Raw genomic sequence first — 26,868 nt, forward strand, 5'->3', positions numbered from 1 at the left:
TAAACTTAACTGATTTCTCTAATGGAAATCTGGTCATTCTCATTATTTCCTGCTTTGTGTAGAGTCAGTAATTCTATAGGAAACTTTATTTTAAAATTTAATAAAATTAACATTATTTCTTAGTTACTTGTTTCACTGTTTTTGCCACCTCAGTGCATTGGTAGTCCAAGAGCCAGCTAGAATGGAAGAGTTCTAAAAATTTTTAGAAACACTTTATTGAGCATAGAAGTGTGGAACAGACAAATGCGTTCTTTTTTAGTACAATTGAATTTCAGTAGGTTGTTTCTGTGTCTTTAGACAGAAGAGGCATGTGTTGAAGACATTAGCTCCCCATAAATTACAGTATCTAAAAATGAAAATTGGAACCAGTAGTAGTTTGTGCTAATAAAATGATCCATTTTGTGAAGGCCTTTGTGAAGAAAGGCAGAAGAACAGTAAAAGAGACTTTTTGGTGGAACACTGAACAGGCCTGCAATCAGATACTGTTTTACATTTCTTTTCACTTAGAGGGTCAATTGCATCTAATGCTATACAAAAGTAACAGTGAGAAATGCAGTAAGACTTCAAATTAGAATGGGCTACGCAGAATTAGATGTTTTAATTAATCTAGTTCTGACTAACCTTACTCTTACTTAAAAGCTGTCTGAAGCAATCTTGGAATCATTATCAGTTGTCTTTGCAAACTTGTGGAAGACTGGTGAGATTCCAAAATTCTAAGGCATGTGTGGGTGTGTGAGGCAACAGATGCAATGTATATGTTTAAAAACTGGGAGGAGGAGTATTTGGAGTGTTAGCTTTAATTTCAGTTTGGGATGGGGGTGGACCCTGGGGGGGAGGGGGTGGGCTGTTACCCAGCTTTTATTGATAGTGTGTGTTTAAAAATTCTGTTCAGTATAGGATCTGTCAAAAGGAGATCCTAGTAAATGCATTTAGTTTCTTTCTAAAACAGATAAATCTGTTAAGGGAGAAACTGATAGTACACCCTATCTTGATTTTTAAACTTTTAAATCTCTGTAATAGCCCAGTCTTACAGATGAACTGGGGAAGTGTGATTCAGATAAAAACATGGTAATATGGAAGAGGAGGAAGGATGCTAGAAGTTTTCCTAATGATATGACTAGTAGGTGTAGCAGAGTTGAAAGAAAATGTAAGAGAGATTAGAATTACAATTGATAATGGTAACTCTTGAACAGCATTCAGGACAACTTTATTCAGTGATTTATAGTCAGAACTTGTGTTCTGGGAAGAAAAACCTGGAGGTCTAATGGATTGCAGTGCCAGCCTTGCACAATATAAAATTATCATTGGTATAAACAGGTTCGAATATATGTAAAGCCAATATGGATCTTTTTTCCACAATTTTAAACTGTGGCAAGGCATCACTAGAACAATTCTAAGAAACACATTATCAATAAAAATGTAGGGTGATTGATTAGACAGGACAAAATAAAAACTGGAGCCTGTTAAGTCTGAGAACGTCAGTGAGAAGCCATGTATTTGCAATACTATAAGGTGAAAGGAAAGGAGCTTCACTTTGTCTGCCATAGGTAAGCTTAAATTGTGGGTAGATGTTATGGTATGAGATGCACAAGTATAGCTAAGCCTTGAGAAGCTATGAGGGTTAGTTGAAAACCGAAGCTTAGTATGTACCTCTCAGGAAAAGTGTTGGGTTGTTGGTTTGGTTTTTTTTGTTGGTTTTTTTGTTTTGTTTTTATTTTTTTGTGTGTGTATTGGCTTTTGTTGCTTGTGGTGGTGGTTTTAATACTAACTGATACTGAGTTGGTCAAGTGGTGCACTGCACAGGCAGAGTTGACACAGGTATTTGGTGCTTCTCCTCTGCCCTCTTTTGTTGAATATAGTTGCTTTATGTATGAAGGAAAGTTTCTAAATGAAAAAAAATCAAAAACAAGATAAATATGTTTTTAGATCAAAACTAATTATCTTTTATTTTTTCCCTAGTAACGCTGCAAGTACTCTATAAGCTAAAAACAGCCAAAGTATTTGAAAAATCACGGAATAAAGATGACAGGCCAAACACAGATATAGTGGATGAAGATCCATATGCTATTCAGATCATCTCATGGTGTCCAGAAAGTAGAATGTTGTGCATAGCTGGAGTTTCTGCACATGTCATTATTTACAGGTTCAGCAAGCAGGAAGTGACAACAGAAATCATTCCGGTAAGTACTATAACTGTGCTTTGGCTTTGTAGGATTTAGCTATAAGAAGACTGCTGTAGCAATATGCTATTTCATTGTCTTTAATTTTATTAATGAAGCAGAGTAAAACAGTGGCCTCAAAACAAGGAGATACATTTTTGTGGAGGAAAACCAATAAATTATGAAATTTAGCAGAATTGAAAATTACCAATGTTTTCAGATTTTGCAGCCAATAATAGTTCTTTGTTCTATCTATCAAACTAAATAGTGGATCAAAACTTGGCTGTATTAAAAATAAAATGAAAAAAAAAGTGACAGAGATGTGGATTTGAAAAATTTTCAAAGCTTTTAGGCAGCTGATTCCTTTCTTCCTCCTGGATTTCTGTTAATTACCATCTGTTTTGGTAAAGCTTCTGTAGCATGCAAAACTAGAATAGAAGCATTGTAGACATGCCCTCAGGTCTGTTAAGGACTTTGCTGTGTCACTGTTTTATTCTGTGTAAGACACAATGAGTTCTGTCGCGAGAGTTTCAAAAATCCTTTTTAAATCAAACACACACATGCAAGGTTAAGTTACCTGAGTGTGTGAGGTGAAAGCTAATTAGAAGCCATTTAATTAAAAAATACTGTATGTTCTAAGCCAGGCATTAATTGTAATGCAGTTGTTTTTTTTTCTTTGTTGGGTTTTTTCCCCCCCCTCTTATTCTGCCCCCTTCAGATTAGTTTCAGTTCAAGATGAGGCATACTTTTTTTCCTTCTAGCATTTACTTATGTACAACTACACTCTCTTCTGAGAGAATAGTTTTTCTAAGTGATATTTACAAATCAGTGACTAGCAAGCTGTTCAGTACTAAAAATGCTTTAAAAAAATACTCTTTAGTTCTTTGTTTCAGTCCTGGAGTTCTATTTTGCAGATGATGAGAATAAGAGCAGAAAACTTTCTTTACACAGCGCTACAATTAATACCAATATTATTATAGATCCAGCAGAAGGAAGTATGAAATCATAATGGACTTAGTTCCTTAAAATGTATCATCTAGTTCAGTGCAACATCAAACACTGAACTAGGTCCCATGTGTACAGTACTACAACAGTATAAACTATAGCTGTCTATATGCTTTCAGCTCTTCTCAGTTTTAGCATTCCTGGACTACATAAAACAATTCATCTTCATAACTGAGGATTTCTTACGTTGCACAGGTTGATAATTAAATGGGTCTTGTATCCAGTGTTTAATTTCTTTCCAGTATTAAGCAGTAAACTTTTATGTACTGGGAAATAGGTTAGATTTCCAAGTTTTAGCAATCTTAAGATACTTGGTCTGTAGTAGTTAGTATAGCTCTTTCCAAAGACTGGATTGTGTTTAGGTTGCACTGTTTATTAAACTACCATTATATTTTACAAGGTAATAAAGTCCTGGATGTCACTTATCATTAGTATCTTTAGTTGCACTTCATTTATTTCATATCTAGTTTTTTGAAAGGCAGAGCTTACTGGTATTTTTTTTTTTTTTTTACTTTAATTAACAGATGCTGGAAGTACGTCTGTTGTATGAAATAAATGATGTGGAATCTCCAGATGGTGAACAGGTGCCACCTTTACCAACTCCAGGCACAGGTTCCAATCCTCAGTCCATTGTTCCCCAGTCTCATCCGTCTACTAGTAGTAGTTCATCTGATGGACTTCGTGATAATGTCCCATGTTTAAAGTAAGTATATTTTGTTACATGTTTGAGTGTGAAACTTTACTAGAATATGTAATTAGGATATATGTACTTTGATATTATTACAGAAATGTAATATTTGGGGATTTTTTTTTTCCTTAATGTTTTCCAAGAATCTGAAAGTATAGTTCTGTTTTAAGAAATTAATATTGCACTCTTGGTTTCCTTGAACTTCACAAGCTGATTCTTAAAAAAAAAAAAAAAAGACAATCTGAATGTTTTTACCGTCTGACTGCTGCCTGCTTTAGGAAACTTGGACATACATGTTAATGTAGTCAGATGCTCATGCTTTAGGGCAAACATTTTCAATAGCAACAGTATGGTTACTTGTAAATCTTACTGCCTGTTGAAATAAGTAGGCAACTTAATTTTGATTAATTAGTTTTGAGAGTCTCTTTAACTTTAGACCAAGCATGTCTGAATAGATTTCACCTGGTTTTAGAGCCTTGAGTTTTTAGAACCAAATCAAAAGCAATGAAAACATTTACAAATAACTGAGAAAGTTATTTGTAGGCTTAAGGTTAGGCTTAGAAATCTGATTGGGTTTTTTTTTTTTATATAACTCTCCAAGGGAACTATTTTGTATTTTGGGAGCAGGAAACAATTAAATGTCCCATTCTCATGGATGCTCATTTTGTATGATGCCACAGAGTGCTCATGGAGCTTCCACATGTGCTTCTCATCCCCTTCCATTTTTTAAATCAGAGTTGTTTTGGGAACTCTGAAAAGAATGGGTAACTCCACTGAGACCCTGGCGGCCTTTATTCAAGTCAATAAAGCATACTGATGCTGTAATGCCATGCTCTGAAGAGGGGAGAAATGACATATTTGTAATCACTGCTTAATTAATTTTCAATTAGGTAAGGTTATGAATCAAAAAGGACCTGGAAGTGAATGACCAATTCCAATGTGGCTTTTTATGGTTGCTTTTATGTGTTGATTTTTTTTGTTGTTGTTGTTGTTGCTATTTTCAACTTTCTGAAGTCTGGTGTAGTGTAGAATGTAATGATTTCTGAGCCCATAAGATAAAAACTGGGAGTGTGGAGAGTCATAAACAGATACCATGTTTTGTTTACTTTGCAGAGTTAAAAATTCTCCTCTCAAGCAGTCTCCGGGCTACCAAATTGAGCTAGTTATCCAGCTAGTGTGGGTGAGTGGAGAACCTCCTCAGCAGATAACCAGTTTAGCAGTCAACTCAGCATACGGCTTGTAAGTATAATCTATGTGTATTTTTCATTGTTACGTTGAAGTGGTTTAAAATTATCTATTAAAAATTAAACTCCGATGTGTGTTCACATGAGCTGCACAGCAAAGCAAGAGAGGCAATCAGTGTCCTGTGCTTGAAAGATAAATGGGTTTAGGTCATGGCATATGCTGATGATGCTAACATTGGAAACAAATCAGCATCACTCTTCCTCACCTGACGCTGTATAGACAAAGAGTGTCATTTAAGGCTCTGTCAGATTGGCAAGTACAATGGTAGTGACCTTTTCTACTCGGTGTTCTGTGTTTTTTTACAAGAGAGCAATTAAACAATACTTCATTCTAAAACAGTAATTTATAAATCTGCATGGTTTAGGGTAATTAAAAAATATTAGGAAGTCTTTAAATGCTGAACAGCAACAAATACAGAGATAAAATTTAATGAGCATTTGATTAGCACTATCTTTCCTTCCACTTATCTTTTTCCAGAGTAGTTTTTGGAAACTGTAATGGTATTGCCATGGTCGATTACCTCCAGAAGACAGTGCTGTTGAATCTAGGCACTATTGAACTGTATGGCTCCAATGATCCGTACCGCAGAGAGCCACGATCTCCCCGAAAATCGCGGCAACCGTCTGGAGGTGAGTAACCCAAAACTTGGTTTAAACTGAGAAGAAAGGCACAGCTGGTTATCCGAGCTGTTAGTGTATATTCTTTGAATAAAAACATACTTTTCTCCATTGCTGTTTCATTCTTTCTCCTTGATCTGTTCCTAATGTTCATCTTTTTATTGCTGAAAGAAAAAACACAGTATTGTTAAATTATTTTCTTATCCTCATTATGTAGTGAATACTTTTCAGCTAATTTACAAAATGGCTGAAGACAGAATAATTAACAGTGTCACTGCTGCCCCATATGATTATTTTTCAATAGGCAATAAACTGTTCAAAAAGCTTTGTGATGCTCTAGTGTTGGTTGCTCTATTTGAAGAGATCTGAAATAAGGTCCAGGTAAGTTCTTTAGATAATGTTTTATTGAAATTGAAATGGATGCTCTAAGATGCATTTTAGTAAATCACTTGTTTGAAAAAGATCTAGTTAGCACCAGTCAGATTATTTTCACTGAGGAAAACTGGTTTGAAAGTCATCGGTGTACAGCAGAATGTACATGTTTGGTATCCTGTCAGATAAAATATTTTCTTCTAATAAATAAACACTTTATTTAAAAAATTGCATTTTGAAAGAAAGGAATAACTTTACTAGTTGACTGTTTTATTTCCTCTTAGGAATAAAGGACTTGAATCCTGCTTCATGCATTTGGATTATAAACTGCTTTTTAGAGTGTCAAATGTTACTTGCTTTGTTTTCTTGACTTTTGTTATTTTAATGTATTGGATCTGCCTAACTCTCTTATGTTCATGAATTAAGTCCTTTTTGCTCATGAATATAACTGTTACATGAAATCATGTATTATTTTTTTTATCTTACATTTTAATACTAACAATCTGCATGGCAAGAGCATCTTACAAGCCTGATTATAGAAGTTACTCTGCTGGCTTTTCTGTCTCAAACGTACTGTTAGTGTCTCCATCTTTCCTTTTCTCATTGCTTCATGAAGGTATGCTGACTGTGGCTTCTTGCATGTGCGGCCTTTCTAACTTATATTCAGAGTCTGTGAAAAAGCTTCGCACCTCTTATATAAGTAAGTCATTTCATGGCATTAAAATATCTTTGAACACCTGAATTTGATTTTTCACTTGTTCACTCACCATAAATATTTTGTTAGTCCCTTTCAAGTAATTGTTACAATTTTAGAAACTGATTCTAATTTATCACACAGCTATTGTATTTCTTATTCATGGCATCTTCAAAAGAAATTTGAAGGAAAAAAAAACAACTGTGATAATCTCTGCATTTTGTTTTTAAATAAGCATAAAAATTAAAAGGAGATTCTGTCTCAGAAGTTACTGATGTCTACAGACCTTAGATCTTACTTACTGATCATAGTGTTTTACAATCTGAGACTAGAAGCTTAGCTTGGCCCCCTTTCTGGCAGAAAAAGCTTCAGAACTCTAGTGTTAGATGATTTTTATTATTATTAGTTAACATTGTGAAAGGCAGTGATTTGTCTATTACAAATAAAAACTTCTACGAAGATGTTGTTCATAGGGATTGAGAGTGGAGGTGTTTGTGTATCTCTCAGCCCTGTGGAGTTTCCAGGCAGTTTTGAAGTTCAGGTGCCTGTGCAAGGAGGCATTGGAACCATGATTTACCTGAGGGCTTCTCTGACTTACTCCATCATTCACAAAATCCAAGGGTCTGGAGAACATAAAGCTGATTTTTAAAAGCATAACACTGTTCCTTTCCCTAGGGTGCCAGTTTTCTGCAACTCTTGGGCAGATGTAGGTAATCTTTTCCCATTTTTTAATGAAGGAAGGTAGAATAAAACTAAGATAAGGGAAGAATGACCTGTAGGATTTTTTTAATTAAAAAAATAAAAATAAAAGAATTGGGGCAATTCCCCCACACACATACCTTGAGTCCTTGATATTGTGATCCAGTTCTGTTAGTTCTGCTATTTTTTTCCCCAGCAAGAAAAAAGACATTTCAGAAAAGGTGGGCTCAGCAGCCAGATATTACTGTGCAGTCTTCCATCACCTGCTGAGAAGGGAGAAAAGGAGCTAGACATGAAAAAAATGCCTCCACCTGAAGATGATGCAGAATTAAAAACCAGTCACTGACTGGTTTTAAAAACCTGACGCACTTATTATTGTGAAGGGAAGCAAAAGATTGGCTGGAAGTCCCAAAACTGATTTCTTATGCCACTGATTGTAAAGCTGAATTTATCTGGACCATTTAATTTAGGAATAGGTTAAAACAGGCTTTGTGCAAAAGAGTTAATTTCTTAACCATGTTGTTAATTCACTTTCCACACACTGTCCTGCCAATACCTTGGTTAGCTTGGAGCTACAGTCCTTTTAAAACCTGAAAATTTCTCTAGAGTTTTAATATTTCTCATTATTTATAGTTCTTTCAAAGTGTGTGTTGCCCAGAATTCAGTAGTTTAAAGCAATATTGCTGTGTAATTTTCCACACGTAAGACTTGCATCAAAGAACTATCATTTGCTATATTTATAAGATTGGAACCTTAAGAGTTAGAACACTTAAGAAATGCAAGGAACTTACGCTTCCTTGCTTTTATTTTTAAAGTTATGCCTTCATCTAATTCTTTATCTTTAAAAAAACTTGCATTTTGATACTTCTAAATTTTATTTTTCTATGAATAAGACTTTTTCAATTACTGTATAGCTCTAATAACCTTCAGGGAGTATTTGCACTTAATTTCTCAGTCTTCCTAGAAAGTGTTTATGTATTTGATGTGATTGCTTCAGAGAAGCTGAGTATTTTTCCCATTCTCTGAGACTATCACAAAGTATTAAGGGGAGAAACAAAAAAGTCATACTAGCTTATGCATGTGTTAAGACAAGTTCTTAATTAGTTACATTAAATTCAGGTTCAAACAGCATGCAACAAAGCAGCATATTATTATTGCGCATTGTATCACAAGATTAGCAGGATTAAAAATTGAATTATTACAGTATGGCAGGGGAGGTAGGAAAATACTGTTCTGTTACTCAACTACTTCCATAGGTTTTGTCCAGAAAAAGCAGCAAGAATTGGTCCTTCCTCATTAGGAACGCTTCTATTCTGTATGTTCCAGAATAAAATGTCTATTTAACAGATCATCATTATCTGCTTACATATTTGTTATTTAGTAAATGGTATGTCCTGAGTCAAGCAGTTGAAGTTTAAAGACTTTTTTTTTGGGGGGGTTCACAGAGTAAGAGTTATGTATCTTCTAAAATATGAATGGAAATGCAAGATTTTCCCTTCACTTGTATTGCAAGAATATGCTATATGATGTATGTTTCTGTCATTTTTTTTCACTCAGAAAAGAAATTCAGATTCCCGTCTTAAAGCAGCAGCTATTTAGAGACAAGGCTCTCTACACTAGCTAGACTGTAAACTGTCATTTCAGGCTAGCTCAACAGATACAAGCTCCCAGTTGGGATCGTGTTTTGGAATTTATCGGTGATTCATACCAGGTATATTACTCATGTTTTGGATGGCAATTTATAGTTTGTGAAGCATGCAGTATATGTGTTCAATGAAGGCCTGTCATCAGGTGCTTGTCAAGGATAAAAACAGTTAACCTTTGCCTTTAGATCATAAGAGTGAAGGGAAAAGAAAACCCATAACAAACAACTTTGCCCGTGTGCTGAAAGGCATAAACTGTGTAAGTTAAAGTCTCATACTGTGATGAAACCTCTATACTCAGTGGAGGCTTACACGGTTTAGAGACCTTTACTTTGTATACTGTTTACTAAGTAGGAGCCATTAAGAAAGTCAGTATTGGCACCAAATTATCAAACAATTGACAATTTTATGACTCAGCACCAAAATTCAGGAACAGCTGCAGTTTTTCCTTGCTTAGTTACATAATTAAGTTCACATAAGACGCCAATCTTGATTCTTTTGCAGATTGCTATTGATGGGAGTTACAAGATTTTATGTGAATTCTCAACTAGTACAATATAAAACGACTTTTTGTAAGTTAGTATTTCTTAGTTCTACCAGAGGCAGTTCAGGATTCTGACAAAATAGAAGCAGTTCTTGCATTCATGTGACTATTTTATTATTATTTTTTATTATTATACACCAAAAAGACTTTTCGATGTGATCTACAAGGGATTCAGAGCAGGGGTTGAGTCAAAGCTGAAGACAGTACATGTCTAGAACTCTTCTGGAGTTGTTTGTTAAGGTTGTTTTCCGTGTCCCCTTTTTCTTTGAAGTGGATCCAGGCATGAACTATTTGAATTTTTAACTTAAAATGTCAGTTAAATCAATCCACCGTAATCTATGGCTAAGCCAAATCCAGAACTGAATCAGAAAGCTTGATTGTTGGGCTTGCAAATGTTTTACTCCATTTTCCCGGTTAATTGTTCTTAATTATTATTTTTACATCTTTATATCAAGCTAGTTTAAGTTGTGATTTTTAATTAGGCTTGTTTCCAGTCAAGTTGTAGTTTCTTCAGAGATATAATATATCAGAGATATAATAACAGGAAGGGATTCTATAGGTACATTGCAAATAAAAGACAGACTACGGACAATGTGGGCCCTCTCCAGAAGCTCTTGGGAGAACTGGCTGTACTGGATTTGGAGAAGGCTGAGATTCTTAATGACTTCTTTGCCTCAGTCTTCACTGGCAAATGCTCTGGCCACACCACCCAAGTCTTGGAAGGCAAATGCAGGGACTGTGATAATGAAGACCCTGGGCCCACTGTAGGAGAGGATCTGGTTCAAGACCATCTTAAGAACCTGAAGGTTCACAAGTCCATGGACCTGATGAAATCCATCTGCAGGTCCTGAAGGAGCTGGCAAATGAAGTTGCTAAGCCACTGTCCATCATATTTGAAAAATCATGGCAGTCAGGTGAAGTTCCCATGACTGGAAAAAGAGTAATATAACCCCCATTTTCAAGAAGGGGAAGATGGATGACCCAGGGAATTACAGACCAGTCAGTCTCACCTCTGTGCCTGGCAAAATCTTGGAGCAGATTCTCCTGGAAGGCATGCTAAGGCACATGAAAAACAACAAGGTGCTTGGTGACAGCCAGCATGGCTTCACTAAGGGGAAATCCTGCCTGACCGATTTGGTGGCCTTCTATGATGGGGCTACAGAACTGATGGACAGGGGTAGAGCAGCTGATGTCGTCTACCTGGACTTGTGTAAAGCGTTCGACACTGTCCCACATGACATCCTTGTCTCTAAATTCGAGAGACATCAATTTGATAGGTAGACCACTCGGTGGATAAAGAACTGGCTGGATGGCCACAAGCAAAGAGTTGTAGTCAATGGCTCAATATCCAGCTGGAGACCAGTAACAAGTGGTGTCCCTCAGGGATCGGTGTTGGGACCACTCTTGTTCAACATCTTTGTTGGTGACACGGACAGTGGGATCGAGTGTGCCCTCAGCAAGTTTGCTGATGACACCAAGCTATGTGGTTCGGTTGATACCCTGGAGGGAAGGAATGCCATCGAGAGGGACCTTGACACGCTTGTGAGGTGGGCTGATGCCAACCTTATGAAGTTTAACCATGCCAAGTGCAAGGTCCTACATCTGGGTCAGAGCAATCCCAGGCACAGCTACAGGTTGGGCAGAGAAGAGATTCAGAGCAGCCCTGTGGAGAAGGACTTGAAGGTGTTGGTTGATGAACTTGATCCAGCTTCAGTGTGTGCTTGAAGCACAGAAAGCCAACCGTATCCTGGGCTGCATCAAAAGGAGCGTGACCAGCAGGTCAAAGGAGGTGATCCTACCTCTTTATTCTGCTCTTATGAGACCCCAGTTGGAGTACTGTGTACAGTTCTGGTGTCCTGAACATAAGAAGGACATCGAGCTGTTGGAACAAGTCCATAGGAGGGCCACGAGTATGATCAGGGGGCTGGAGCACCTCTGGTATGAAGAGAGGCTGAGAAAGTTGTGTTTATTGAGCCTGGAGAAGAGAAGGCTGCGTGCAGACCTCATAGCAGCCTTCCAGTATCTGAAAGGGGCCTATAAGGATGCTGGAGAGGGACTCTTCATTAGGGACTGTAGTGATAGGACAAGGGGTAATGGGTTCAAACTTAAACAGGGGAAGTTTAGACTGGATGTAAGGAAGAAGTTCTTCACTGTGATAGTGGTGAGGCACTGGAATGGGTTGCCCAGGAAAGTTGTGAATGCTCCATCCCTGGCAGTGTTCAAGGCCAGGTTGAACGGAGCCTCACGTGGCATGGTTTAGTATGAGGTGTCCCTGCCCATGGCAGGGGGGTTGGAACTAGATGATCTGAAGGTCCTTTCCAACCCTAACTGTTCTATGATTCTGTCATTCTATATAGCTGTCTAAAGGTTACATGCAAAACATGGCAAATGTCATGAAACTTAATTTATACATTATTTAATTTTGAGCTTTAATTCTAGGGAGTTTTTAAGGCAGCATAGGTAATTTTTGTCTTTAATGATACTATTTGATTTTTTCTTTTTTTTTTTAATTCATTTTGGGGGCTTCCAATTTTTTTCAGCTAGATTCAGAGAGATTAAGCTAAAAACTCAGTAAAATGTCACTTTTCCATGTATTTGTGTTCTAGCAGGTTTTACTTTTTGCAGTTCTGAAATGGAAACTCTTGAATCAATTTGCTTTTGTAATCCATAGCAATGTATGCTCCAAGTCTGAAACCAGGAAACTTTTGCAGAAAATCTGTCTTACTGCCAGTGCACATGCTGCTTCAATCAGGGTACCTGGGGGCTGAAGATATGAAGAGCAGTAATGATTGCTACACTAGTTTCTTCTCTCAGGGCATGGACAGACCTTCATAGCTCAAAGGCATCACTCGAATCATTCGTATGATTCTCTGCTTAGCTTAACTGCTAATACAGTCAGAGGTAAAATTACTTTTTAGCTGCTCCTGTCCCTTCTTCGCTCTTAAATAACAGTAGTGATGGCTATGTGTAGATTTCAAAGGTTTGTGCCATAATGCACACTCTTTAGTGGGGTGAATCTTACCCAAGACATAAAATTAGGGGATTCTGGGCATTTTCTGTTAGATCCATTGATCTGAGTAGTTCATTAAGATGTATATAAATTAAATCATAGCCTCAAGACTTCTTGCAAAGAAATTAGGTGTACAAGTGTGTGATTTAATTCTCGGCTAAAGATTGTTCCTGTCAATGCAGGAGTTTTCCTCAGAAAACTAGTGTGAGAAGTTAAACTATTCAAATTAAGATAAAGAATGAAAGCACTTACAGGAAAGGGGAAAATAAGTTCCTGAACTGTGTGTTTGGATTTCTTCAGTTTGGATCCTGAAGAAGCATGATCTAGAAACACAACCTTGTCTAAAAGCACAGTACAGGTATATTCTCCCAGCATTGCTACTAAAATTTGTATTGCTTGTTGGGAGACCAGCATCTGGAATTTCAAAAAGTCTTTTTACACAACACTGTCTAGTATATAACATTTAGACTCCCATTCTTGTTTAAAACTCTCCTTTCAGAGGTCAAATAATACATTGGTGGAGAATGTGTACCACAATTATCCCATAGAGCTCATTGATTTACTGATAAATAAAGGAAAAGGAAAAAAAACAAGGTATTTATTTCTCCAGTGTAGTGGAAAGGTACAGCTTTCATCTGGGATTTCATTATACACATTAGAATTGAAATCACCTCCTGCAATGTTGTTAAGTGTAGGCTTAACCAAGTCTTAAGGTCACTTGACAATTTCACATCAATCCTTGAGTTTTGAGGTTCAAGCTGCTTGTGCGTTTAGAAATCTTAGACTACTTTGCTTAAAAGAATCTGTATGTGAATGCAACCTACTTTTAATGTGTTACACGTTGGTAGTGTATTCCAGGAGAACTTTTTTCCCTTTAATTAGCAACTTTGATAATAGTATTTGGAAATCTTCAAGCTTTGCTGGAAGAGTAGTGCTGTTCCCATATTTTTTGTCATCTGTTAACATATATATATACAGATACACTAGTGAATGTGTAGTGAACAGCTGCATAGACAGCATTTGCATGTACAAGCCCTTGTTGCCTTAGTCATTACCATTACACCTTTCAAGCTTTTTGACTGTTTGAAATATTTGTATGCACGCAAAGCTTTTCATTTTAACAAATATTTCTTAACTATTACTGTTAAGTATTACGTGCTGAAGGAAAACTGTTATATAAACCTAAATACATGTTACTAGCTGTCATGGTTTAAGCTGTAGATTTCTTAATTTTGGGCACTCTTGGCAGCATTTTATTCTCAAAAAGAATACTAGAAAAATTTCTTGTGTATTTCTAGTCAGTGCTATGGAAAAATATTTAGGACCTTTATGAAGCAACTTCCATCTTTAGCATCTGATTGTGGACTCCTGTGCTTTACTTCCTTCACTGGAATGAAAGGAATGAGTTTTTAGATACTAACTCATTGCAGTTACTCAAATTATCAGATTCGTTGGTGTAAGAATTTAGCACAGTTCCTCTGTACAAGGAAGAGCACTTTCATAAACATTCTAGAACCTAAATTACGTAGGTGACATCAGTAAGGAGTTTTGCTGGAGGACAGAATGTAACAACAGCAAATGCAAAGCATATCACTTTATAGTGGGAAAAGAACTGCAAAAAGGCACTGTAGTTTCACACGTACTGCACACATGGTTGTAAGCGTCAAGATCCTCTTTCATCTGGCTTCTTTTGTAATTACACTTTTAATATAACCCTAGGGTGTTTTTTAAAACAAGTTGTACTTAATATATACCTATAGCTTTTAAGTAAGTGTTCTGATAAATCTGTCTTGCTGAAAGTATGGTGGTTTTCACTCAAAGTTCATGAGGAAATTTATTTTGTAAAGAAAACTTCAGTAGAAAGAATTGACTCTACAGTTACTGTGAGTAATGTCCATATAATAACAAAACAAGCAATATGTCACAAATTCTATCACAACTGGCCGGTTTGTATCTATTAAGAAATAAAGTTTCTAACTGCAGTGGAAGGATGGATAAAGTAGCAGCGGTATTATTACACACTGTTTTTGTGTTCCAGCAGGTCTTTGCGATATTAATGAAGGTACAGCAGTGCCAGAAGACCGCTGCAAGTCACCCACTTCAGGTAATCATAACTTTCTCTGATATTCAGCTTCTTATTTGTCCAGAAGATAGCATACTTTAAGTCAACACTTAGTAGTTAAGTAATTATGTAAAACCTGTTGTCATCTCACAAACTGAGCTGTGATAAATCTTCTGTTATACAGCTGCATTTTTAAAACAAGGCTGATTTAAGAGATGCAATAGGGATATGTCATAAAGATAAGTGAAGAGAAATATAATATGAAATATTTATGCTTCAGGGAACATACTGCACAATGGAATTCTGCAACACTGATAAGAGATGCACAAATTCCTGTAATAGTTGATGTGATTGTGTTTCTTTGTCCTCAGAAGTAGTAAAGATTATTTCTATCAAAAGAGCTAATTCACTTCAGTTTCCTCATAAGTGTAAATTACTATATTTCTTTGGAATCTGAGACCTTTGGACACTGGTATCCTACTTAGCACTCCCCCTATCTTATTTTATTTAGTAGCTACTACTGTACATGAATACTTTAAACAAAAGCTTCAGCAATATGTAATATTATTTAGTATTTTGTTTAATACTGGCTAGTTGAAGTTGCAGCCGTGTAAATACTTAATAGTGCATGTCAGTATATAGTATTTGAGATGAGTATTTCATGTAGTAGCTAAAAATTTGTAGCTTGTCTTCACTATTAATATGAGTAACCTTTTGAAGTAATATGTAACTTTATCTGTTTCGTTCAAACCTGTACTCAAGGTTGAGTAGAGGATAAAACTGCAGGTTTACTCAAGTACCTAAAATGATATGTGCACTCTTGCTATATAGTGCAAAAAGGTAATCAGGATAGGATTCTAAAGGTAGATTCCTTTCCTACTGTAGCCAGTGCCTTACCACCCTCACAGTAAAAAATTTCTTCCTTATATCTTAACTGAACTTCCTCTGTATAAGTTTAAGCCCATTACCCCTTGTGTTATCGCTACAGTCTCTGATGTGGAGTCCCTCTCCATCATCTCTGTAGGCCCCTTTCAGATACTGGAAGGCTGCTATAAGGTCTCCATGCAGCCTTCTCTTCTCCAGGCTGAATAAACCCAACTTTTTCAGCCTCTCTTCATATGGGAGATTCTCCAGCCCCCTGATCATCCTCGTGGCCCTCCTCTGGACATGTCCTTCTTATGTTGAGGACACCAGAATTGTACACAGTACTCCAACTGGGGTCTCATAAGAGCAGAGTAGAAGGGCAGGATCACCTCCTTCGACCTGCTGGTCATTCTCCTTTTGATGCAGCCCAGGAATACAGTTGCCTTTCTGAGCTGCAAGCACACACTGCTGGCTTAGGTTCAGTTTCCCACTGACCAACACTCCCAAGTCCTTCTCAGCTGGGCTGCTCAGAATCACTTCTGATTTCTGATATACTGCAATAAAATGTGTATAATGAGCAGCTAATGTGTTGTAACCCTTAATCTATATCCTTTTTTCCCCTTCTCCAGCATCACTCAAATGTCAGCCCAAGCCACTTCTAACGGTTACCACTAAAACATAAAAGTACTATTTTTTTGAGTTAGTTTCTTTCATAATTTGGAATTGGAGTTAAATTCAATTCAGAATTTTCACATTACAGTAAAAGCAAGCCCAAAGGTGAAAGTCAGGGTGTATATGGAAAAATACTAAATTTAATAATTTACCTCTTCTCCCTCTCTGTTTACCTTAATGTCTTGGTTATGCACACAGTACTGAAGAGAAGTAAGTCTAAAGTACCAAAAAATAATGAATGGACAAAAGGTGGAGGAGGATAGCCACTGTAAAACAGAATATTGAGACCATGAGGCTGGTCTATACCTTACCTCCTGCAGGGGTCACCTCCCTGATACAGAAATTGTTTGGTGGTGCTTATGAAGAGAGAAGAGCTGCAATTCCTTAGGTTTGCTTTAAGTTTTGTATCTTTTCTGGGCAAGAGCGCAAGACTGTAAAGAAGCTTGAAAATGGCATTCAGTTTTTGGAGAGGTGGGAGGGGACATTTTGGAAAAATTGGCTGCATAGTATGTGGTAAGCATGAAATGCAGGACAGAGTCCAGATTTAAATGAATATTTTCCAGTCTAGATGCGTTCTGGTTAAGAGGGAACTACACTAGCACAAAAAGTTTGCTTGTTATACTCGCTCTAATATTGCAGGGTAGGATTGTCAATTGAGTACCTTATTGATTTTGACTGTTGTAGTATCATCTGTAAAACAGACCAGCCACTTGTTGGTCTGAAGTCTGCATTTGCTCAAGTGAGCTAAATATTCCACCTTTCTGTGCCCATGTGAAGAGAATTGGAAGCTAACTTCCCTGGGACATCCTCCAGTGGGTGGTTATACAATTGAGAGGACTGTGAAAGGGACAACCTGCATATGCAAGTTAAGAGAGTATCCTACAGTGCTAATAACACAGAATTATGAAAATGCAAGAGAGATAGTAAAATTGTATAGAATTGTAAACTGTCATGTTTGTCTTCACGGGTGCCAAAAAGTTTTCATTCTGTTCTTATGTTACACTTCCAGAATATAAAAATTCAGTGAGATTTGGCCTTTTTTAGTTGAATTATGTTTTAATTTTGTGACAGTGTTAAGCCTCAAGCTGTGGCCTGTAGCAACAACTGTTTTTTCAGTATCAAGGATTCAGAAAAATCCTGTGTGGCAGCATTGGCTCTACACTGTATGCTGAATAGTTGAACAGTGGCCCAACAGAACCTTACTGCATTGAAGAGGGGAAAAAAATAAAAATTAAAAAATGAAAAAACCCTTGTTTGTTACAGCAGTGTTCTGTGAATCATAATTTAGGTTAATCTAGATTAATGGTTAAGGCAGCAATCTAGTTATTCAATATAAACATTTTATTCAATGAGGTAAATATCTAGCAATAAACTTGCTGCACTGTGCAACATTGTACCTTGCATTATAATTTGTTCTCAATATGATAGAATTCCTGTCATACCAAAATAAGTTGGACCTTCCAGTATCTAGTACAGCTGCAGAGAATACCTGTATCAGTATTTGATATTTTAATACATCTTTGTATCTTCCTTAAACTCAAAGCTTGTATTAATACATTTGTTTTGTGTCAAAAATATATGTTTGTATATCCATTTCATTCTGTCTTCACTCATAGGTTCTGGTTCACCAAACAATTCTGATGATGATGAAAAAATGAATAATTTTATAGAAAAGGGTACAGTATTTTTCTTTTCTGTAGTCTTTTTTTTTTCTTCAGTTCATCCATTGATACACTTAAATTGATTTGATTTTTTTTTTTATTAAAATGTTCTTTACAGTGAAGACCAAAAGCAGAAATTTTTCCAAGATGGTAGCCAATGACATAGGTAGGAATTAAAAAAACAAACCCCAAGCCCAAAATAAAATTTCAAAGCATCAAATTATTAATTTCTCATTCTTAATGCTAATTGGTAATTCTGTGGGTTGCTTCTGCTCTAAATACATTGGGCACAGGAATTTTTTAAATCGAGGATATTGGTGGTTTAAGTTCTCTGATTTTTACAATTGCACTTTCTGTTTTCTGGTTGGGTAATATTCTAATCCATACTAAGAGTTCAGTCTATGCAAGTCGCAACATCATTCCACTGCTTTTGCAAAGGTACACTCTGAGAAGATGTGACTGATTTAATTTCTGATATGTTACATTCATAGCCATATGGTTGGGTTTCCATGTGACTTAAGACATAGTATCATGTTTTTATTTACTCATATGGAAGATGACTTGATCATGTTTATTAGATACACCCCGTTACTGTTCTGGAACTGTGCTTACTTTAATGCATCCGATAGTGACACAATGCCCTACCAGCTCCAGACTTGTGTCTTAAAAATTTGGCAACAAAATTCTCTTGGAATATGTTGTATGCAGGTAGATTGAACCCTTTTATGATTGGAATGAAAATTAACTCTGCTTCTGACACCTGGGTCATTAAATAAATGAAGGTGAGAGGCTGTACGATTTAATTTTGGGAAAGGGACTATTCTTCCTTAACTGGGATATGGTTATTTTAATTTTATAATCACTGTGTTAATGGGTCATTTTGCTTTCATTTATTGCATTGGTCTATCACTGTAGGAGGATTAAATTTTATTTCTGTCACATAAAAAGATTGAAGCTACTTGATACAGTAAAATTGTTTGCTAAACTACTATTTATGCCTTTTGGTCACTACTGTGTTGAGCCCTCCCTGCAGTGATAACAGAAATGTGAGGGAATATGAGTTCTGAGGAAGTGGAAACCTGAATATAATTTAAGAAAGCAAATGACTGTCACTAATATATTGTAGCAATTTATCTGTAATTGAAAAAAAACCACAACTTGAGTATCATTTACATGAGTATGGATTAATATGTTCTCTAAAGGAAATTCAGGCTAACTAGGAACTTATGTTCAGTTCTCTAATGGGGGGAAAAAAAACAATATTTAATCTTGTTCATGTTAGATAAATGCCTATTGAGGCAATATTTCCTTTTTGTCCCAAAGAAGTCTCTTCTGACCTTTAGACAGCTTGTCTTGTGCAGGAAACACTGTATGTTTAAGTGTGACTTCATTATTTTTTCCACTTTTTTTCAGAATAACGTTTTACAGTATTAATAAAACATGCTAATGACAATTCTATAGAGCTATTGACATCTGTTTCAGCTTGAAGCCTTTCAAAAAAAATATTATGAATGTTTTTCACAGCTAAAAAAGCAAAACATTTATTTGCAAGGAATACATTCTTTGGAGTGTAAGTTAAACGCAGAGTTAATTGAGGCAATGCATTTGATGTGTAATTCAGAAATTACTCCCAGTCGTCCTATGCTGTAATTTGTGTAACACAGTTATTGGAACTTAAAAAAAAAATTCAATTATTTCATCTGCATTTTGTTAGTGTTGAGTGGTTTGATGCTGTGAACTGTTTTATTTTATTTTGGTTTTCTTTCGCTGTGATGTTTTCTACCTTATCTGGCATGTTTATCCTGCATGGCTGTTTCTGAACCTGCATTGTGAGTTCTTTCACATAAGCAAAATACCTCTTTTTTGGTGTCAATAGTTGAGTGGGTTTGCATTTTGTTGTTTTAAACTGAATTGTCAACTAAATGTGAATGGACAATGAGTTTTGTAAAATGTGTCACTGTCATTAACATCACCATGTTGTATGAACTTTAACTGTTGACCATCAGTTGTGTTCACATGGAAGAATTTCATATATATATAGTATGGCTGTAGCTTTTTGCACTGACACATGGTGCAATCAGTTTAAGTTTTTCTGTTGTTAGTATGTGAAATATAACCTGTCAGGATTGTGAAACAGAACAAGAATTATTTATGTTGATAATTTCAGTTGCTGTTAATATTAGTCCTATCTTTTGTCACACGAGATCTTGAATAAGGGAGTACTGCTTACTGGGTGCAAAGTAATGTTGCTGCAGTGATAGGGCTCTAAGGTGGCAACATAATACACATGCATGTAGAAATATGAAGCCATAGTCATTTAATCATTTTATTGAAACTTGTCTGTACTTGAGACATCTTAATTTCTGCAGATTTCTAGCACTATTGATAGTATCAAAGATTCTTGCTTTGTTAAAGAACCATCCAACACTGCAGCAATAGCATTAATTAAAACAAAATGTAAATGCTTCATGTACCAATGTTTCAGCTCTGCCTTATATGCTGTTAAGATCAGTTGGTCTTCTGTTTTGTTTTTTTTGTTGGGTTTTTTTGTGATTAGATGGCTATGAATCAAGTCAGATGTTACAAGGTTTTGTAACATCCATTTCTGGAAGAATCTTTAGTAAAGATGTATGCAAAATGTTGTAGACTCTTAAGACCTTCATTAACTGTTCCAGTAGGGTACAGCTGAAATACCTTTCAGTAAAATTGTTTTTATTTATTTTCTGAAGTTTGCAAATTCAGAAACAAATGCAAATGATATTGGTAGGTAGATATAAGCAGAGTAGCTTTAATGCAAACTTCTGTAGTTGCTGCCGTTACTATTGACATCAGATTTCTTGCATTTGTTACATTCTAAGTGTACGCTTAATTTTTTTTCAAGCAGTGCTAGTCATTGTGGTTTTAATACTTTGATCTAATTTGGGGTATCTCAGTACATCTCTCCTTACATTCTCATATAAATTGGTTTTATTATTCTTATATTTAGATTTCAGCATTGATAATCTGTTCTACTTTCAGCAGTACAATAGTCAATTCTAAGTGTCTTGTTAATTGGTAATGTTAAGTCTTTCACTTCTGTGTAGTTGTCAAATACGGAGTAAGTTGGGAACTGCTATGCCTAACAAATTCTAAGATGCTAAGTTATTTCTCATGAAATGTGAAATTAAATAGGCTTTATGTAAACTGTACTCTTATCTGTCAAAACACCAAGACTCTTGTCTCCTTTATAATTTTAAAAACTTTTTAAAGGTGGTTTGTTTTTTTTTAAAGGTTTTAGAGTGTTTCCTTAAGGAATAGTTGAGAAATCACTTTACAGCTTTCAAACTGATGTGCTATATGTTGTAGAGCATTGGCTCAGGAAAACCCACTGCCAGTATACATAACTATTACTTTTAAGCCACAGCTTCCTATTGTTAGTTTTTTCTCAGCCTTCAGATTTTCTTCATTGAATTGGCTGCACCTGCAATATAACACACTATGCCAAGGTAACTTTTCGTATTTTAACACCTGCCCCCTCAGGCCTTACCTATGAGAAATTTCCAAGAATGCTGAATGTCGTTTTTGGACAGTTCTCCAATATCATGCTTTTTCCTGATACTTCTTAAATTATATATATTGGCAACAGAAAGAATATGTGTCTACGTGTGTATGACTCTAGGTTTTCTGATTTAGAGGACTATTAAATGTAGGCCTAAACTCAGGCAAAATAGTCACTGTTGCTTTGAGCAGCAGTGTGCCAGGAGGAGTGAAACGGCTTTCAAGTCTCTGTCTCCTTGTCTCACACCATCTGCAGAGAGTGTTGGCTGTAAATGCTGCAGCAACCGATACCACCTTGATACATATTAAACTCTGTCAGCTACTACTTGAGGTCAGCCACATCCAGCAGGAGTAGTCACCATCAACCTTACCTTGTTGTACGTCTGCAGTAAAAATAATGCAAAAAATCATGAGTGCTCTTTGTAGTTCTTCATCCTATCTTTCATTTCTCTCGTTTTCTGTGTTGTAGAAGTTGTCTAGCATGTTGCTGTCTTTCATCTGAGGCATAGTTTTTTCCAAAACTATCGTAAACCATAAGCCAGATATGAATACAAGTATAGTTTGGGATTTTATATTAAGTAAAAATGGCTTAGCTGTTGAAGTACTCCCATTTTCTTAAGGCATCTTTAGTCACTTTTTTCTTTAAACACAAGATGGCACTGCTGCTATTTAAATTGGTTCTTGTTTCCTATTTACATTTGAACTACTGAAGGGTTTGACACATTAATGTATGCTTTGAAATGTGGTGTGGGTTTTTTTTTGCATATCACATTAATTCACAATTTCTAGCAATGACATCCTTTTTAACAGTTCATGAGCCCTGTCGTCCTATTAATGAGGCATAGTTCAGTGTTCATAGAAAATGATATCTGACAAATTTGTTTTGCCTTTTCAATAAGTTCACACAGCTGGCCTAGTGAAAGAATAAAAAACTAAAACTTGTAGTTGACTCTTAGAATCCAGCCCACTGGCCTGTACTTGCTGTCATCTGCTATATTACCTAGGGATTTTTTGGCTGGATTTTTTGTTTGGTTTGTTTTTTGCCTTTTTTTCTCCAAGTTTTTAAACTTCTGTGTTTAAGTTTTTCTATTTGAGAAGCTAAAAGTGACCATTCTGGTCTTCAAGATGACTAAGGAGGTTAATTATTGCTGGTGTTCACATATGGTGAAGTATGTGAAAAGTAAAAATAACTCACATTACTTTTTGTGTACATACTTGAGCTTTTGTTCAATATCTTAGCTTTTGTAGTTTATACCTGTAAGACAGAAAACAAGTCTTATGGGGAATTTGTAATTCACAATTTCAGATGAGGTTTCATGATCTCTTTTCAAGCTGATACAAGTTCAAGCTGACAGCAGAAAGATGGGCTTCTGGTCACTAGTGCTGTTTTCTACCACAGTTTTCTGTTTGCATACCTGAGCTCTGATCTGAAACGGAAGTTGTTCTTATTGCAGATAATCCTTGGCAGAAACCTTACAAAGATGAGTTTTGGCCTCAGATGCCAGTGCGTATGCAAGGTTGAGGATAGAAAACATGTAGTCAGGCTGGCCTTTTCAATTTCAGTCTGCACTAAAGTAAGTTTAAGTGACTAGCATTTCAGTCTGAGAGTAAGTAATTTCAATTTAATTTAAATAGAATATACTTTGTAACATTGACACATGAAGGAAATAAGAAGATTATTTCTGGAGTCTTAATCTCAAATTTTTATGGTGTATGACAGGAATAAAACTGTTCAACTATTCAGATAACTAGGATTTGCAATATTGATAAGCATAATTGATGATGCAATGAAGTATTTAACTTTTTGAAGGAGCAGAAGTAACTTTACATCACATGCTGTTCTTCAGGATATATAGAAAATTGAATTATTTCTGTTAAAAGGATAATTAGAATGAGTAAACTTCATTTTTAGCAGAGAGGAACAGCAAGATTCAGGCTGCCTTGTGATTGGTATCCATTACAAGGTGCTCCTAGAATTATGAAGCTATTGTCAACATCTACTTTAGGTAGAAAAGTGTTACCTTTACAAGATAATGAAGAATTAGTTGCTGTATCAGAATTCAAGCCTATGGCTGGGAATAAATTCAGTCTATCCCTGGTGTAGTAAAGTTACATCAAAATTATTCCTTCTCTGGTAATTGTTGAAAAAAAGGATGGAAGATGGCTATATGGCTACTAGTTTACTGGTTACTTTTATTTTAGCAGCATTTATTGCATTTTAAATTTTCCAAGGAAGGGATGAGTTCAAGTTCTATTATTTTGCTTCAGCAATATTATCAAAATTTTACTATCTTTGTTTACAGTGTTGCAAGTGTTTGTATGCTGCTGACTTTATAATTATTCTTTATAACATATTCATTCTTCTAAGGTTGCAGGTTGCATCTCAGATTACTAACTTTTTACACATGTTCATTAATGTTTTAGCATAATTAAAAGTTCATCTTTTCTCTATTTTCAGTATCTCAAGTTTGATCAGGAAGTAGTACAGGAGAAAAGGGGATGGAATGTTAACTTTATGCAAATTTAAGTGCATGTTCTTGCAATAGCCAAGAGTCTGTATTCTGTCCTCACACCTGAAGAGATAAAACTTGAGGTTGAGCCAAAGCAAAATTCATCTGATCCAGCAAGTTCTGCTTGAAGCCTGAGGAAAAATGAAGCTTGGCAAAAGTCATAAAATGCTGTATTTGGGGATTTTGGTATCTTCCAGGTTTTACTTTGCACCCCTCCCTTGTGGAAGTGAGGCCCTGCTTTAGTAGAAATCCTGTTAAGTACTTCAATTAATGTAATAAACAATGATACATTAAGTATTGGGGAAGAAGCAAATAAAGGCCAGCAGAATCATGTTTATTCTTTTTTAAAAAAAAGATATACTTCACTTTTCAGCAAAGATGTCCAGGAAGCTAAGTTTGCCAACTGAGTTAAAGCCTGATTTAGGTAAGTTTACATAGTTGATTTTATATTTACTAAAACTGTTTTACAGAATGTGGGTACGTTAGTATCCTAAATCATGTATAATTGTGACTTTGCTATATTTATCCGAAGTGTAGAACTAAAATTTTAATTCCACTCTTTATGGGGGCTCTCAGGTACAAAAAGTTATTCCTGTCATCATAAGGTAAGCCTCCTGTCCTTGTACATGGCTTATCGCACTTTCGTCATAATTTTGGGACATCTGTCACTCACTTTATCAGTAGTGTTATGATAGTAAAAGCATGACTAAGCAGATAGTGGAGATTGCTGCCTATTTAAAACCATCTGATACATTTTAATTGAAAAAATAAATATCTAAGAATAATAGGATATGTTGAGTTCTAATCAATAAACGGATGTGCATAGTTTTACAGATGTTAATTGTCTTGTGACTGCTCTGTCTAAATGAAAATAATATAGAGCTGTTTGCATGGATGACCTCTCTGAGAATTTAATCTTTCTTGAAAGAGCACAGTAACTTTTTATATAAGAAGCAGTTCAGTTGTAAAGTCTGTAGTACCAAAGTTCATTATCCTGCAGAACTAAAACAGCGTAAAAATGAGTAGATTTATGATTTTATTTTTAGTACTTTTACTGCCAGCTTGAAGATCAGATCCAGCCTCCCCTGTCTTGTTCCCTCAAGTTGATGGGGGACAGTTGTAGACCTACAACAGTACATGCAACCTAATGCAAAAGTTGCTTTCTGCCTGCCATAGCTTGTTCCCCCTCGTGCAGCAGGATAGCTGCCACAACGCCGGCAGAAGATAGACCCCAGTCAGACTGCCAGCTGCAGGACTGTGTATCTGACAACTACTGCTATGAGCAAGGAAAGAGTCCATGGTGCTGGGATATCCTGAAACTGAGTTAGACCACCCTGACTTGCAATTTACCATTACAGCTTGCTTCACTCAGGGAAATGTGAAGTTGGAAGGAATCCTCAGAGATCCTTTAATCCATTGCTATGGCAAGGATCCAGATGTCTGATAGTTTAACCTCTCATCCATTCATAAGCCTCCAATAAATAAGTTTTTAGAAAAAACCTAGACAGAAAGTTCCAGTGTTTTATAGTCAGACAGATTTCCTGTTACTTAATCAATCTTCCTTGCTTCCACATTAACTTTTCCATGTCCTTTCCACAATGAACAGGGATAACATGTACTCCCTATTCTTTTTTTTTTAGCTGTCTTATGCTGTTGGAAGCTGTCATCAAATCTTCATTTTTGCAGATTTTTCTTACAAAATTCAGTCCTTTCTCAGGTTGTGATGTCTAAATCTAGGATGGCTTCTGTTAATCTCCTCAGGACTTGGAATTTTTCCTCATCTCCTAAATCTCTTGCTTAGAGGGATTTAACTGTGGCCTTGTTGGCACAAAAGAGCAGAAATATTTGTTTTTTCAATGTTTTTATTCTTCCTCACTATGTTTACTAATGGTTTAGAGATGATTGCAGTGTAGGGTGATTTTTGGCAAACTGGAATGTGTTTGTATTTAAATATTACCCAATTCATTCTAATTCTACTGTTGTTTTACCCCCAGTTCTTTGACAGTAGTATGTACTTAGAAGTGTTCTTTTTTTCCTATTGAAGACTGGAAAAAAGAGAATGCTAAGAGCATTTTCCAATCCTGAAAGTTTTGGCATTTTCTTCATAATTTAATGTTTGGTGTTCCTTCTACCAAAATAATGTTTTGGGGTTAGTTTTGGTTGTTTGAGGATTTTTTTGTTTTTTGGGTTTCAGGTGTTTTGGTGTTTTTTTTGTCATCACACGGAATCATACAAAACAGTTTGTACTTTCTAAATTGTAGCAGGCTTTGACAGGTTTTACTTGACTTTTCATGTGTGTGGATATCTGCACTTAGATGCCTCATTTTTTTCTGTGTAAAAATTCTTCCAGGTTTTCAGACCTGTAAATAAATTCCTTAGGCAATTATCATTTTCTTCTTTTAATTTGTTTTACTTCTGTCTTTTCTCCTAGTGGGAAAGCTTTTGCATAGTGTTCTTCAAAGATTGTCAGCTTGCTTGTGGGTTTGGTTTCTTGTTTACTAGTTTGTGTTTGGTTTTGGTTTTTGGTTTTTGTTGGTTTTTTTTTGTTGTTGCTGTTGTTGGGTTTTGGTTTGGGGTTGGTTTTTTTTTCACTCATGTGGCCATATCTCCTGGCTCAAGGAGCCAACTGAACTGCCTTTCTCCAAAGTTCATTATGCTTATCATTTTTTCTCTCTTTCTTTCATAGCTCCTTGAATCTACTTGTCCATGATCTCATTTTTTCAGATCACTTTTCTGTCTTTAGATGTTTAACCTATCCCTTTTCCTCCCTAAATATCCAAGACAAAGATCTAAATATGTGCTTATGTATTTGTCCTCTACTTCTTAAAACAGCAGTTATCTTGACCATTCTCTAGTCTGCATTATACCATTGCTTTTCAACATTGT

At 35.9% G+C, this 26,868-nt stretch overlaps 1 protein-coding gene across 12 annotated transcripts in view; it reads left to right on the forward strand.

The window, feature by feature from the left end:
* STXBP5 (syntaxin binding protein 5) overlaps positions 1-26,868 on the forward strand; it is a 116,490-nt gene that overhangs the window by 74,178 nt on the left and 15,444 nt on the right. For 2 of the 12 annotated variants that reach the window (XM_062641679.1, XM_062641671.1), the window contains exons 16-23: positions 1,960-2,180; positions 3,689-3,867; positions 4,966-5,091; positions 5,575-5,726; positions 14,715-14,780; positions 17,891-17,950; positions 18,054-18,101; positions 24,356-24,406. In XM_062641679.1, the coding sequence (XP_062497663.1) occupies positions 1,960-2,180; positions 3,689-3,867; positions 4,966-5,091; positions 5,575-5,726; positions 14,715-14,780; positions 17,891-17,950; positions 18,054-18,101; positions 24,356-24,406 (903 nt within the window). Of the gene's footprint in view, positions 1-1,959; positions 2,181-3,688; positions 3,868-4,965; positions 5,092-5,574; positions 5,727-6,702; positions 6,787-14,714; positions 14,781-17,890; positions 17,951-18,053; positions 18,102-24,355; positions 24,407-26,868 lie in introns of all 12 variants that reach the window. The other 10 variants (XM_062641676.1, XM_062641681.1, XM_062641677.1 and 7 more) reach the window with 8 other exon arrangements.

Source organism: Pezoporus occidentalis, unplaced genomic scaffold, assembly GCF_034315485.1.
Source record: "Pezoporus occidentalis ecotype Australia unplaced genomic scaffold, CSIRO_AGI_Poc_V1 ctg7, whole genome shotgun sequence".
Lineage (NCBI taxonomy): Eukaryota > Metazoa > Chordata > Aves > Psittaciformes > Psittacidae > Pezoporus > Pezoporus occidentalis.